This window comes from Lissotriton helveticus, chromosome 7, assembly GCF_964261635.1.
Source record: "Lissotriton helveticus chromosome 7, aLisHel1.1, whole genome shotgun sequence".
In the NCBI taxonomy this organism is placed as follows: Eukaryota; Metazoa; Chordata; class Amphibia; order Caudata; family Salamandridae; genus Lissotriton; species Lissotriton helveticus.
In genome coordinates, this window is record NC_136068.1 from 1,707,098,494 (window position 1) to 1,707,113,132 (window position 14,639).

The 14,639-nt window shown below is 45.0% G+C and overlaps 1 protein-coding gene across 1 annotated transcript in view; it reads right to left on the reverse strand.

Moving 5' to 3' along the window:
- LOC144769652 (IgGFc-binding protein-like) overlaps positions 1–14,639 on the reverse strand; it is a 620,904-nt gene that overhangs the window by 541,188 nt on the left and 65,077 nt on the right. Inside the window, exons 2-3 of the mRNA XM_078653827.1 lie at positions 13,443–14,306; positions 9,495–9,835 (exon numbers count right to left, since the gene is read on the reverse strand). Of these exons, the coding sequence (XP_078509953.1) occupies positions 9,495–9,835; positions 13,443–14,306 (1,205 nt within the window). The remainder of the gene's footprint in view (positions 1–9,494; positions 9,836–13,442; positions 14,307–14,639) is intronic.

A 14,639-nucleotide genomic window follows, 5' to 3' on the forward strand; every position in this document is an offset into this window, starting at 1 on the left:
AAATGTTGATCTTCACATCTAATGAGCGTGAGCAGATGTAACATTAGGGGGGTGACAGGCTGTGTGCTGGGGGTGGGAGCTGCCTGGGCGGGGGTGTGGGTTTTTATCACTTTTTCCCTGATGATGGCGAAGATGTTATCCAACAGGTTTAAGCTGCAGTCTGATGTTTGCATGTGGATGATTACATTGTGATAGATGGTAATGGTTGCTGCAGCTTTGCACATTGGGGAAGAGATTGTGAAAAGAGCAGGGAAGGCTTTCCTCCATTGTGCTCTTCTTTTGGTGTAGAAAATGATGTTGGTGGATATGTGCCCTTTGTTTGTTGAGAAGTAGCGGTCTGAGATAGGGATTTCGGGGTGTCATTTTAACAAATTGTGATTAAAGTGTTTGGCTGCTTTTTTCAAAAGGTTGAGGGGGTAGTTAATGGTGCAAGTATGTATGCCCGTGCGCTCCGTAGTGCGTTGGCGCTTGTTGGTGTGGCATAGAGTGATATGGGGCGTTATGCATGGTTGTTGGATTGGGACCGTAGCGGGGGCCTGTGCTGTGAAGGCTGGCCTTGGGAAGGTAGGAGGTAGTCGTGATATGGGGGAAGGTGTTGGAACAACGGGGGTGCTGGTGTACGTTAAGGGCAAAGGAAATGGGAGGGAGGGGGATGGTGGAGTATGAACTGATTCAAATTTAGGGGTAAGTGCTCAGCTGCAGGCGAGTGATGGAAAGGGGGCTGGGTCAAGAACAATATAAAATAAGGTAAAACATAAAAATAAAAATTCTCACCTGTGTGCATGTGGAGAGGGAAACCGAGGGGTGACGTAGAGGGGCTAGTCAACTGTAAGGGAGTCAGTCCAAGATTGCTGCATCTTAAGTAGTGGATATCATAACCAACAAGCATTTGCAATGCAATAGGTCTCGCATTAGGAAAGTTTGAGCTATTGGTATTGTAGATGACAAATATTTTATTTATGTGTTGGTTTTGATAATAGTGAAATTAATAGCTTTGTCATTTACAATGCCAATAGTTATAACATTTGCAAATGTGAGACCTATAGCATTTGTAATGCAATATGTGTTGTATTTACGTGACTTAGATGTATTGATATTACAAATAACAATGGCTTTTAATTTTTTTTTTATAATTAATACTTAAATAAAAGTTATTGTAATTTATAATGGCAATAGCTTAAACTTTTGTAAATAACTTTTGTGAAGATTATGTTCATTGTATTTTATTGTGACAAAAATCCAAGAACAGAAGTGAAATATTAACATCTTTTTGTGACATTTGTAATAAAGCTTGAAACATTGAGAGAACATATTTGAACCAGTTGTTGTTGAATGGTTGCACAGATTGATGCTGTGGTGGCGCTGAGTGATGTTGTGGTGGCGACGAATGATGCTGTGGTAGCGCCTAGTGATGTTGTGGTGCCCCTGATTGATGCTGTGGTGGTGCAGAGTGATGCTGTGGTGATGTGATAGATAGATAGAGTGTGTGCGATAGATAGATAAAGTGAGGACGATAGATAGATAGAGGGAGGGCGATAGATAGAGGGAGGGCGATAGATAGAGGGAGGGCGATAGATAGAGGGAGGGCGATAGATAGAGGGAGGGTGATAGATAGAGGGAGGACGATAGATAGAGGGAGGGCGATAGATAGATAGAGTGAGGGCGATAGATAGATAGACAGATAGATAGAGTGAGGGCGATCGATAGATAGATAGAGTGATGGCGATAGATTGAGTTAGTGCGATAGGTAGACAGATAGAGTGAGGGTGGTAGATAGAGTGAGGGCGATAGATAGAGTGAGGGCAATAGATAGAGTGAGGGCGATGGATAGATACATTGATAGAGTGAGGGGTGATAGATAGATAGAGTGAGGGCAATAGATAGATAGAGTGAGGGCGATAGATAGATGGATAGATAGATAGATAGATAGATAGATAGATAGACAGATAGATAGATAGATAAATAGATAGATAGATAGATAGATAAATAGATAGATAGATAGATAGATAAATAGATAGATAGATCGATAGATAGATAGATAAATAGAGTGAGGGCGATAGAGTGAGGGTGATAGATAGATAGAGTGAGGGCGATAGATAGACAGAGTGAGGGCAATAGACAGTGTGAGGGCGATAGACAGAGTGAGGGCAATAGACAGAGTGAAGGAGATTGATAGATAGAGTGAGGGCGATAGATAGATAGAGTGAGGGCGATGGATAGAGTGAGGGCGATGGATAGATACATTGACAGAGTGAGGGGTGATAGATAGATAGAGTGAGGGCGATAGATAGATAGAGTGAGGGCGATAGATAGATAGATAGATAGATAGATAGATAGATAGATAGATAGATAGATAGATAGATAGATAGATAGAGTGAGGATGATAGATAGATAGAGCGAGGGTGATAGACAGAGTGAGGGCAATAGACAGAGTGAGGGCGATAGATAGATTGAGTGAGGGCGATAGATAGATTGAGTGAGGGCGATAGATAGATTGAGTGAGGGCGATAGATAGATTGAGTGAGGGCTATAGATAGATAGATTGAGGGCGATAGATAGATAGAGTGAGGGCGATAGATAGATAGAGTGAGGGCAATGGATAGAGTGAGGGCGATAGAGAGATACATTGATAGAGTGAGGGGTGATAGCTAGATAGATAGATAGAGTGAGGGCGATTGATAGATAGAGTGAGGGCGATAGATAGATAGAGTGAGGGCGATAGATAGATAGAGTGAGGGCGATAGATAGATAGAGTGAGGGCGATAGATAGATAGAGTGAGGGCGATAGATAGATAGATAGATAGATAGATAGATAGATAGATAGATAGATAGATAGATAGATAGATAGATAGATAGATAGGGGGGTGTAGACAGAGTGAGGGCAATAGACAGAGTGAGGGCGATAGATAGATTGAGTGAGGGCGACAGATAGAGTGAGGGCGATAGAGAGATACATTGATAGAGTGAGGGGTGATAGCTAGATAGATAGATAGAGTGAGGGCGATTGATAGATAGAGTGAGGGCGATAGATAGATAGAGTGAGGGCGATAGATAGATGGAGTGAGGGCGATAGATAGATAGAGTGAGGGCGATAGATAGATAGATAGATAGATAGATAGATAGATAGATAGATAGATAGATAGATAGATAGATAGATAGATAGAGTGAGGGGCGATAGATAGATAGAGTGATGGCGATAGATAGATAGATTGAGGGCGATAGATAGATAGAGTGAGGGCGATGGATAGAGTGAAGGTGATAGAGAGATACATTGATAGAGTGAGGGGTGATAGATAGATAGAGTGAGGGCGATTGATAGATAGGGTGAGGGCGATAGATAGAGTGAGGGTGATAGATAGATAGATAGATAGATAGATAGATAGATAGATAGATAGATAGATAGATAGATAGATAGATAGATAGATAGATAGAAAGATAGGGGTGTGTGTGGGGGGTGTGTTTGGGGTTGTGTTTGTGGGGGGGTTGTGTGTGGGGGGGTTGTGTGTGGAAGGGTTGTGTGTGTGGGGGGTTGTGTGTGGGGGGGTTATGTGTGTGGGGGGTTGTGTGTGTGGGGGGATTGTGTGTGGGGGGGTTGTGTGTGTGGGGGGTTGTGTGTGTGGGGGGTTGTGTGTGTGTGGGGTGTGTGTGTGGGGTGTGTGTGTGTGGGGTTGTGTGTGTGTGGGGTTGTATGTGTGTGGGGTTGTGTGTGTGGGGTTGTGTGTGTGTGGGGTTGTGTGTGTGGGGGGGTTGTGTGTGTGGGGGGGTTGCATGTGTGTGGGGGGTTGCATGTGTGTGGGGGGTTGCTTGTGTGTAGGTGTGTGTGTGTGGAAGCCCAGGAGGAATGTAGGATTCTGTGAAAAGTAAGTGGCTTATTTACAAGCCACTTGCGCCGCCAGACCCTCACTTTTAATATGGGAAAAAGTGACATACTGGCGTCGAACGTAGCTTGTAAATATGCCCCCCCAGGGACGTTATGGCCCCTCTGCCACCAAGACAAGTGGTTGCCAGATCAGAATGAAACACTAATTTTAAGATATCAAATTCTTAAATGGCGGTTACCCTGATTGCATGGTTCGCCTTAGGTGTCTTTGCTGGTCTTGGCCTGCCTCTGTTTCGAAGCGGCTCATATGAGGAATGAAATAGTGCGCTCTGAGAGGGGTCATCTGGCAGTGACGTCAGGCTGCATCTCAAACCCCAATCAGTGCTCACCAAATACAACAACATGCCAGAATGCGCAGTGCGTATGGTTAGTGGGGTGCGTGAATGGACAAAGAGAAAAATTTCTTCTCTACACTGGATGGCGCCATGAGGGCTAAACGGAATTCGAATCTACTTCAGCTCCTCTGTAAAGTCTATAGGCAGAACGACTCATAAATAGATGTCAGTACATTCATTGACGCGTACCTTGTCAGTACAATCCTGCCTTTTGTCCTGGACATATACTTGGAAGTGTTCTAGTCTCAGAGCATCCCGAAAAACTCCGCAAGGATCTGTTTTTCTGAGGCTTCTCGGCGCTGCATGTGTATTAAATGCTAGGTTCTCACCTAGGAAACTGCAGAAGCGCTAGCTTAATAGCTATGGCGGAAATGGTCTTAGAGACAGTACCAGAAGCTGCTTCCTTTTACGGTCATTAGATTAATCGTAAAAAATGCAGAGAATAATTCCACTTCGATAGCTAGATCTACAGGATTGATAAATAGATAGGGGGCAGAGAGAGAGAGAGAAAAGGGACAGACAGAAGGAGCGGACGGACAAAAATTTGACTTACACATTTAAGCAGCGTCGGTGGCAGGAAGAGTACTAAAGACAATATTTCCTGTAGTCCGTTATCTTCCTTCACACTATCTACAACTAACTAGGTAAAGTTACGGTACCCTCACAGCCTACGTCAAACCTTCTACAGAGCGCTGTCCATAGCTTATTATCTGCTAATCCGATGGAATGGCTTTCCCTGCCAGTGCCTGCCCAGACAGCGCCTAATTTCTGCCGGTGTTGGCAGGTCTGCACTCATTTGTAGGGATCGGGGCTTATTTTCATTATCAGCCCTTGACTCAGAGAGAGAGAAAGCCAGAAAAGGAAGTAGGAAGAAAATGAGAGGAGAGGAAAGCAGTGCAAAGGAAGAAAAAACAGAATAGAAAAAGAGGGACAAAGGAAGGAAGAGAAAGGTAGCAAGACGGTGAAATTAGAGGAAACATGAGAAAAGAAGGGCCAGAAAGTAGAAGAAAGAAGGGGGAGAAAGGGACAGGAAAGCAGAGCAGAAGGAGAACAAGCTCTTGGCATTGCTGTTCCATTTTTGTTGGGGAAAGACAGGTTTATGTTTCACGAGCAGATGGTCCTGTTTACGACCTGCAGCGCGTGAAGTAGCTGCTGGCAAATGGAATGAAAGCGGCCGGTCGCTTTGATGTTCTTGGCTTGTCTTGTCTTGCTTTGTGGGAGGGGGAGTGAAGTCCTGTGCACGCGCCTGGGTCACATTAACTGAACTGTGTGTTGTACTCCCTGCTTCCTTCCTGCCACACTTACCCACGGAAATTTATAAAGACAAATGTAATGAAGTGAGTGGCAACTTCTTCAAACCTTACACTCTGGTTACATACTATCATAAATTATTTCCCCTTGTGGAAGTTCATAGGTTTTAAAAAACTCAATTGTAACAAGTCCAAGCGCCCGAAGGATTGTGTCCGATACCAGACAGGTCGAAGAAGTGCATTGAAAAGCTGGGAACTGGCACTTGCGAACATTAAAACAGCTTAATGGTAGGCCCTCCAAACTGGTGTCCGCAACGGTGTGCGGTAAGGAATCCAGAGCTGTCCTAGTTTAAGGAAAAGCCACACGCGGACGAGCAGACCGGCAGATAAAGCAGGCCACATCGGGGTGATTCATTGGCTTTAGAACAAAGAGCCAGGTTGTGGCGAAACGCGATGTTACTTAGTGAGCTGCTGAAGATGGATGGAAGGCAAACAAATAAAGGCCGAGAACCTGCTGGGTACCAAGCTGCGGCAGCCCAGAGCATTGGGAGACAAGCGCATTGCTTTGAAGTCTGATGCGGGGGCATGGAGCGGCAGCTTTGAAGTGTGACGGGAGGCGGGAGGCACAGACAAACGTCTGTTGCGAGGCAAATGGTGGTTTGTGACGTGGCTGGTGTGGCGGGGCGGGGGAGCGGAAGGGATTACTTTGAAGTCTGATGCCGAGCGTTGGGGAGTAAATGGCAAGCGAGTGCACAGAGGACATGCACTGTGCGTAATCCGCCTGCCAAAGCCCTCTTGGTAAGCTTTCCTGATACGCCTCTATATGTCTCGAGCTGCAATGCGCAAGCGCATTGGCAGCTCGAGACCTAAAAAGGTAGCCCTAAGTCTCTTTCTATTTGCTGGGCCAAACAGGTAGTAGTCACTTTCTGTGATTCTGTGAGTGCTTTGTCCTTTTTCAATTACTATGTCGTGTGCTTCCTGGGAGGATCGGTGTCTCTTCCTGCCTAAAACAACGGGCTAAGAGCAGACCCCCAATTATTGGTAATGCTGATTAGTAGAGGCCGCTATTTTGCAGGCATCGAGGTAGATGCTGCCCGTTAGTTCAGCAGAGATGAACCTTCTAGTAAATTCCCCAGCAAGAAGATGTGGGGTCCTGAAATGTGGAGTGGCAGCATGTATTTGTGCAAATGCGGTAAAATCAACGAGCATGCAGCTTCCATGTGTAGATGTTCTCTCCGCCAAACATACAGCATAAACATGCATAAACGTTGTCCATCGGGCAAAAGCTCAGACCGTCCTAGCCGCTCCTGATCCAGAACGGACGGCTGTTTCAGTTGAGTTTAATTGGCACTGTGCCTGTTGGGGGCAGAGTCGGGCTAAGGGCTTCATCCCGGGAAACCCTTGTGAGGGCGGCTTGTTCAGTGCAGATAGGTTTCGTATCGTATCACTCGTTACATGTGAGTGATCTCGCAGAGTGCTCACCGTGTGGATATCTTGGGTGTATGCATATAGGTCTTTAGAGGGCATGTATTTTTTAGGATAGATTTGCATATTTTGTTAGCATTTGATGTGTATTAGATTTTGCTATGCGTGTGTATGTATATTGTATAATATAATAATTATCTCCATGATTTTGTTAAACCTTGAATAAAAAAAACTGTGATGTGACAAGCATTTACCTAGGAAAGTATTTGATAGGGATTATCTAGATCTCACCACCAATGGATGAGTTGATTAGCCTTTAAACCCCTCTTTTAACCCAGTCCATAGAGATAGTCTGCTGGCCACTGCAGCTGCTTAAGTTAATTTTGTAATGGACACTGTCATTTCCTCACAGTTATTGTGTTGCGTCAGTACGATTGAATACCTTTTTGGAATGCATTCCCATGTAGCATTTCTGTTTTCCCTGTTAATCTGAGTTAGATAGGAGTTTATATGCCCTAGTTTCTAACTAGTTGTTGCACAGAAAGCCTCCTATGTGGGCTATGCTACTAAAGGTGAGCCAAGAGTTCCTTTCAGAAATCACTTCATCTTTAGTGGACAAATCACATCAAAACTTTGTCCTCCTCCCATAGTCTAACGCTCATATTTTGTATGCCCCCATAGTGTACTACTGAACATAGACAGGCAGGCTATCAACATTCAAGAATATCAAGGAGAGACTATCAAGCGACAAAGTATCAAAAGGTCAGTGCATATAGGGAAGTATAGATTTAATATTCCTAAAACCACATATGCGTACCGTGAAGATTTATGTACCGTGTTGGTACATATAGGTAGAGTTAGGTGTAGAAAATCCAAACTTACATACCTTTCTACTTCTCTCCATATTTTTTCCTTGATATTCAGTACCAATGATAGTCTGAGCAATATTTAGTATGCAGTCATGCACCTGTTCTATCCCATCTCAACATATAATACCAGGCTACCATATATACCTACTGTATATTACCACCTGTTGCATGCACTAGAAGATTAACTTTGCACCCAGGACTTGGCCTTTGATGCTCCAGGGAAATCCATTTTGTCTTTTCTCATTGCTTAACTGTACCTCTATGACTAGGGCTTAGGTAACTAGTCGACTTATATAATGAGTTATCTGTGGAGCCACTTATCTATATCTGCAATCACTCTTTCTATATGATACAAGTCAGTGCTAAATTTGTGAAAGAAGGATCACAGGTGTCCAAAGCTCTGCTTACAAGGTGGCTGCCATTGCAATTAAACATTGGAGTCCCGAACACCAAGGCCGCTAGGGCATATTATTGAAGGGGTTTGCGTCGCTTTTGCACCAAGCTACATGGTACATGCACAGTCGCTGTGTTGAGTTACTCTGCCCGAGGGAGGTATTACATGGATGATGTGGGGGTTTCCACATTTTGAAGCATTCTCAGATTTACCATTCCTGGTAGACCCGGGAATGCGCAAAAGTGATACGCCTTCCTAGGGAAGCCGTAATGAGGAGAGATTTTATTCTGCAGCACACATAGAGGAAGATGCCTCAGCGGGTTGTTTTTGTGCAGGAAAGTGCCCATTTCTGCATCAAAACAACCCTGCCTGCAACACAGGCAGCCCATTGTGCGCCAGCACCAAGGAAAGGACAGAAATGGATAAATACAATGTGCTTCCGCCCTTTCGCCCTTGCGCAGTGCAGCACACTGTGTTACTTTTTTAGAAATAACCCCCCTAGCCTTTAATCCACTACCAGACACTCCCTGCCCCTTTTTCTCGCACTTGCAGAATCCTGCTCTCTGTTTGTGCCAGTTTTGATGTCTTTTTCCTTCGTTTTTTCGATTTGTGTGTTTTTCCATCTCTTGCATTCAGCCAATGGCTGTATGATTTTACAACGAATTCCGTTGTAACGCATGCCTTTACCACGCATGCGTTACAATGGAATGCAGTCACCATGCACATCCTTTACCACGAAAATACCTTTTACACGCATACGTTTACAACGATTTTCGTTGTTAAAGTATGCATGTAAATGGTATTTTCATGTTAACGGATTTTCACCCTAAAAATGTACTTTTTTTATTTAACTCTCTGCTAGTTCACCCATCCATTCCTCCTTGCCTCTCCTCTCCTTGTTTTTCCGTGGTGACGTTGTACGTCATTAAGAGGAAGCGGAAGTGTTTTTCCGTTTCCTCTTAAGACGCCGATCTCCTTCACTTTTTTTTCTCAAACAGGTTTGTCTTTTTCTTTTTAAACCCACGCTTTTCTTTTGTTGCGGGGAGACCCCCCAAGCTCCCCCTTTATTTTTTTTTACTTTAGCACACATGCCTTTACTACGTTTTTCGTAGTAAAGGTATGCGTGGTAAAGGCTTCTCGTTGTAACCACGCATGCGTTGTAATGCATGCGTGGTTATGGTGTGCGTGGAAACGGCCGCGTGGTAGTGGCCGTTTCCCTCAGCCAATACATCCTTGTTCGCATCATCCTATCATACACGCAGGTAAGACACCTCTAATATATTCAGCAAGCAGTCCCAGAAGTGGCAGCTGAGACAATGATAAATATGGTTCGACCCTCACCCTCACGAGGCCGTCTTCCGACCGCACCATTGCGACGGTGTATCCGAACACTTGGACTGTCACCATAGCGACGTAGGACACCTGGCGGGAGCCTCTGTTCTCGTTCTGGGCCTGGACCGTGAAGATGGGGAGGGTGCCGTCTTGGCTGCAGGTTTGCGCCATGGTGTAGGTGCACGTGCCCTGGAAGTCGAATCTCATCCCATCGAAGGTGATGTAATGGGGGTCCCCCCACGCGGTGCAGACACTTTCCCAGTTCTGCACGCACACCGGGCTGGCGTCGACTATCCTGCACGTCTCCTCGCTTCCGCACGCCACAAAACTGCACGAGGGCTGACTTTTCGCTGTTGGGGAGAGTTGTATCAGAAATTAAGTAAATGAAAGATCTACATGGCACAACACATACCCAATGGCCTCCCCTCCGCGTATAAGATGTTCAGTAAATAGAGACATGAGGGAATATGTGCTGCTCAGGCACCACTATTCAGTAGTAAACGCATAAATCGTGTTTATGCAGAAAATATACCATATTGTGTTTCTTATCGCATGCATTTTAATCGTTCGGAAGGGCCTGTCTAACGCTGAACATCAGATATTGATGGGGCTTCCAGGGCTCCCTACTGAGACGTGTATGCACCTTGTAAATCACAGTTTTCAAAATCCAACAAGATAGTTCAGCCCTCCATCCTTCCGACTCAATGAAAGTCGAATAATAGTAACATGCTACTTTGCAGGGCAGAGTAATGGCAAGACAGCAGTAGTAAGCACAACAGAGGAAACGTACATTATTTTTATACCACAGTAATCATTTATGCCGAGAGACAAGAACTATTTTAACACTAAGCTCACAAAACTTGACAGAAATCAGAAGCAGCCCTGCCTGCAGAAGCTGAAGAACTGGCTTTTCGTATAGGCACTTTGGTGACTACACACCTGCCCAAGTGCCTGGATAGTATACCCTCTCGGGTGATTAGTGCGCTATACAAATCGACATAACATAACAAGACATATAACAAAACATAACATAACAACACATTACAAAACAACACATAACCACACAACAAATAACAACATAACATATAACACAAAACATGACAAAACAACACAAAACATAAAACAACACATAACATACCAAAACAGTGCATAACAATGAATAACATACCAACACAACACATAACGTAACAACACATAACGTAACAAACATAACAAAACATAATAAAACATAACAACCTAACAAAATATTACTTCATAACAAAGCATAACAACTCATAACAAAACAACATATAACATAAAAAACATAAACGTAACAACACATAACATAACAAAACAACACATAACATAACAAAACATAAAAACAACATAACAACATAACTCGAAACATAACAACCTAACATCTATTATGTAGCACGTGTTTCAGCTTTGGACAGCAAACGCAGACTGTAGAGGTTGTTATTGGGCACTTACAGTAATAGGATATGTGTCCAGGGCTACACTTGTATTAAAGGCAGAAGCTCCATGCTCAGTCTCTGCTTTGGTTTTCTCAGAACAGACGAAGGCCTCGCCTCACTCTGATAAAGCCCTAGGTTGATAAAGGACCTTTAAAAATATTAATAACCCCATATTTGTAAGTGGGAAGCATTAGTGCAGGATAGCCTTTCTTGCCGCTGAGAGGTGAGTTCCAAAATTTGTGGTGTTGGATAAATCATTCACACAGTTTATCCATTTAAGCTACTTGTACGGTATGTTTTGTTATCAGGTTGTGACAATATGGACTACATAAGAGTGTAGCTATCAGCAGCTCCACAGAGTTTATCAGAGGACAAAGAAATTCAGAAAACCTTTGATTACCCTGAGCCCTCTCTCTTCTCCCTCCTAGTTGTAACAGCCCCCAAAAACCTTTGAGTGTAGGTGTGCTCTATAATTTTTCCTAACATAACATAACAGAAATCAAGGTTTTGGCACTTAGTACAGATGGTTATTGGCTATACCTAGGTATGGTCAAGTCATTTTCTAAACTAATGGGCGTGAAATTCTCCCTTGGCACCTCCAGAACTGCATTACCCAATTCTGCTCCAGCCACAGTAGTCAGGCTTCCACCTGCAGACGCAATTATACCTCTGGTTGATGGTTTTGAGCTGGAGAAGGAACTATTAAGGCAACACGGCATTTTAAGGATCAGCTGAACACTCACTGGGTTAACCATAACAGAACATGGATCTCCAGGATCAGCATTTTGAATTCCAATAAGGGCTCCACCGGCAGCCATTGGAGATGTGGCATCCTTGGCAAGGCGCCTTTGACTTTGAAGCTGCGTGCTGCAATGACAACTCTGGCAGTTTTTGCTGCAGACCCATAGCTGTTGTAAATATGACAGTGCCTTCACTGCTAACTTGGATATTAGGTCACACACATTACTTACATGCAATGTGGCCTAATCCTATTTGAGCTATCTATTTACATTTTAGGACTGGTGGGTGTTGGAACTATGTGTGCCTAATACATTTACATTGGCCTAGACCTGTTTACATCTTTTTTCACACCTCTGCCTGGAGATCCCAGTTTTATCGTTAAGAAACACATCTGATCCCAAGCTTCAAAGAGAACATACAGGATGTGGAAAGGAGAGGAGTTCCCCTGGGCATGTCTCTGCTTAATTGTCAGTTTATTTTATTATATTTTATTTGGAGTTTTATATAGCACATAGTTACCCTAGGGCATCCCAGCGCTTGTCCAGGCGCCAACGATTAACAAGAGGCCAGTTCAGCAACGTCAAGCAGGAAACAGATGAGTTTTGAGAAGTTTACGAAACCGAAGAGTACAAGTCTCTGAGCGCAACCTCAGAGGAAGCGCGTTCCACAGGGTGGCTGTATTGACAGAGAATCTTCTCCCGCCGGTACAGGCCCTTTTCACTCTGGGAATTTGGAGCAGATGTTTCTGGTCAGAGCGCAACGCTCTATTAGCCTTGTAGGGACAGCTAAATTCCTCAGGATAGGAGGTCCCTTCCCTTGAAGAATTTTATGCGCTGTGCAAAGAGCCTTGAATTTGACCCTTTCCCGCACCGGAAGCCAGTGCAGTCAAAGAAGGATGCAGGTGCAGACTGCATCCTTGGCACATTCGTAAGCAGCCTTGCAGCAGCATTTTGGACCTGCTGAAGTTTATTAAACGTTGCTTCAGGGGCACCTAGAAAAATAGCATTGCTATAGTCTAGTCTTGATACAATAAGCCCCTGAATAAGCAACTTCCTGGATATCGGAGGGAGAAGAGGCAGGACTTTGCGAGCTGAACGGAGAAGACCAAAACAGACTCCTGCCGTCTTTTTCGCCTGGGTCCTGAAAGAGAGTTCTTGCTCTAACCAGACCCCCAAGCTCTTAATCTCCTCTTTAGGACTCGGGAGCTCTCCCAGACAGCTAGGCCAGATAGTCGGAGGGAGTGAGGGAATCTTATGCCCTAGCAACATTATTTCGGTCTTAGAACCGTTCAACTTTAGAGCTGATTCACACATCCAGGTGTGAACTTTGGACATACAGGAGTGCAGCGAATCAGGATTATCCATTAGTTGGGATAGAGCGACCACCAGCTGAGTATCATCAGCATAACTGACGATTTTGATGCCAAATGGGGCCACCACGTCCTCCAGGGGGGCCATATATACATTAAACAATGTAGGGCTAAGGGAAGAGCCCTGTGGCACACCACACTGGAGGGGGATAGATGCTGACCGTTCACTGCCTTCCCAAACCTGGTAAGACCGACTGCAGAGAAATGACCGAAGCCACTTCAGAGCCACACCTGTAACCCCTACATCGGACAGCCGTTGGATCAACACTTGATGGTTCACAGTGTCGAAAGCCGCACTGAGGTCCAAGAGGATCACTGCCACTGACCCTCCTGAATCCAGAATGCTCCTGGCTTCCTCAACGACTGCCAGAAGAGCGGTGTCGGTGCCCTGACCTGGCCGGAATCCAGTTTGTGAGTCTCGCAGCAGGCCATTGGACTCCAGGAATCCTGACAACTGGCGGTTCACCAACCTTTCGGCGATCTTGCCGAGTCCAGGAAGCAGGGAGATGGGCCTGAAATTTGCTAAATCCGAAGGATCCAGATTTGGCTTCTTCAGGAGAGCCTTTACCACTGCTCTCTTCCAGCTCGGTGGCACCAAGCCCTGGGCAAAGGATGCATTAATTAGGTCCGTAACAGGGACCGCAATAGTAGTTGCTACCTGTTTCAGGAACCTCATAGGGGCCGGATCCCTAGGGGAACCGCTCTTCATGGAACCCATTACCTTAAGGACTTCAACCACTGATACTGGCCCAAAGGTGTCCAGATGGGCAAGAGCTCCTCCTGGCTGACTACCCGTATCTATTCTCTGGACAACCTGGGGCAAGGCGCTTAGAATGTTCTCTATTTTCATATGAAAATAGTCCGCCAGCTCCTTGCACTTCTCACCTGGACTGTCATGAGATACCAGGGGCTCGGGAACTTTAAGAAGTTCCTTTACCACTCTAAAAGTCTCTCTGGAAGAGTTAAAGGAACTTTTTATTCTCTCCTCGAAGAATTGGGCCTTAGCACGACGAAGAGCTGCTTTATACGCCCTAATTGCTGAGCGATACTCCTCTCGGCTGACTACCCCCCATTCTTTTCTCCAGGCCCTCTCCAACTTCTTACATCCCTTCCTAAGGATTCGTAACTCGGGTGTATACCATGGGGCAGAACCCATTCTCTTCTCCCTCTTTAACACTCTCTTTTTAGGGAGAATGGCATCAAGGGAGCTGGTCAGCCACTGATCGAGGTTCGCATCTGCCATTACCGGGTCCAATACTAGGGGAGGACACATACATTCCAGGTTAGTAATCCAGTTATCCACCGATAGCCTGGACCAGGCTCTTTCCAAAGAATGGACCCTGGGGAAAGGAGTGGCCAATGAATCAGCTTGCCAAGTTACAGGGACCAGGAAGTGGTTTGACCACGGGAGAGGATAAGAGGGCCTGGCCCTAAGACGGGGAATGTTCGTAAAAATTGGGTCAAGCAGATGGCCCTTATTGTACGTAGCCCCCGCATTGATTAAACTCATCTCGTAAGCTTTCAAATCACACTGCAGGTCTAACGCCACTAAATCTGCCGGGTCATTAAAGTGGAGATTAAAATCTCCCA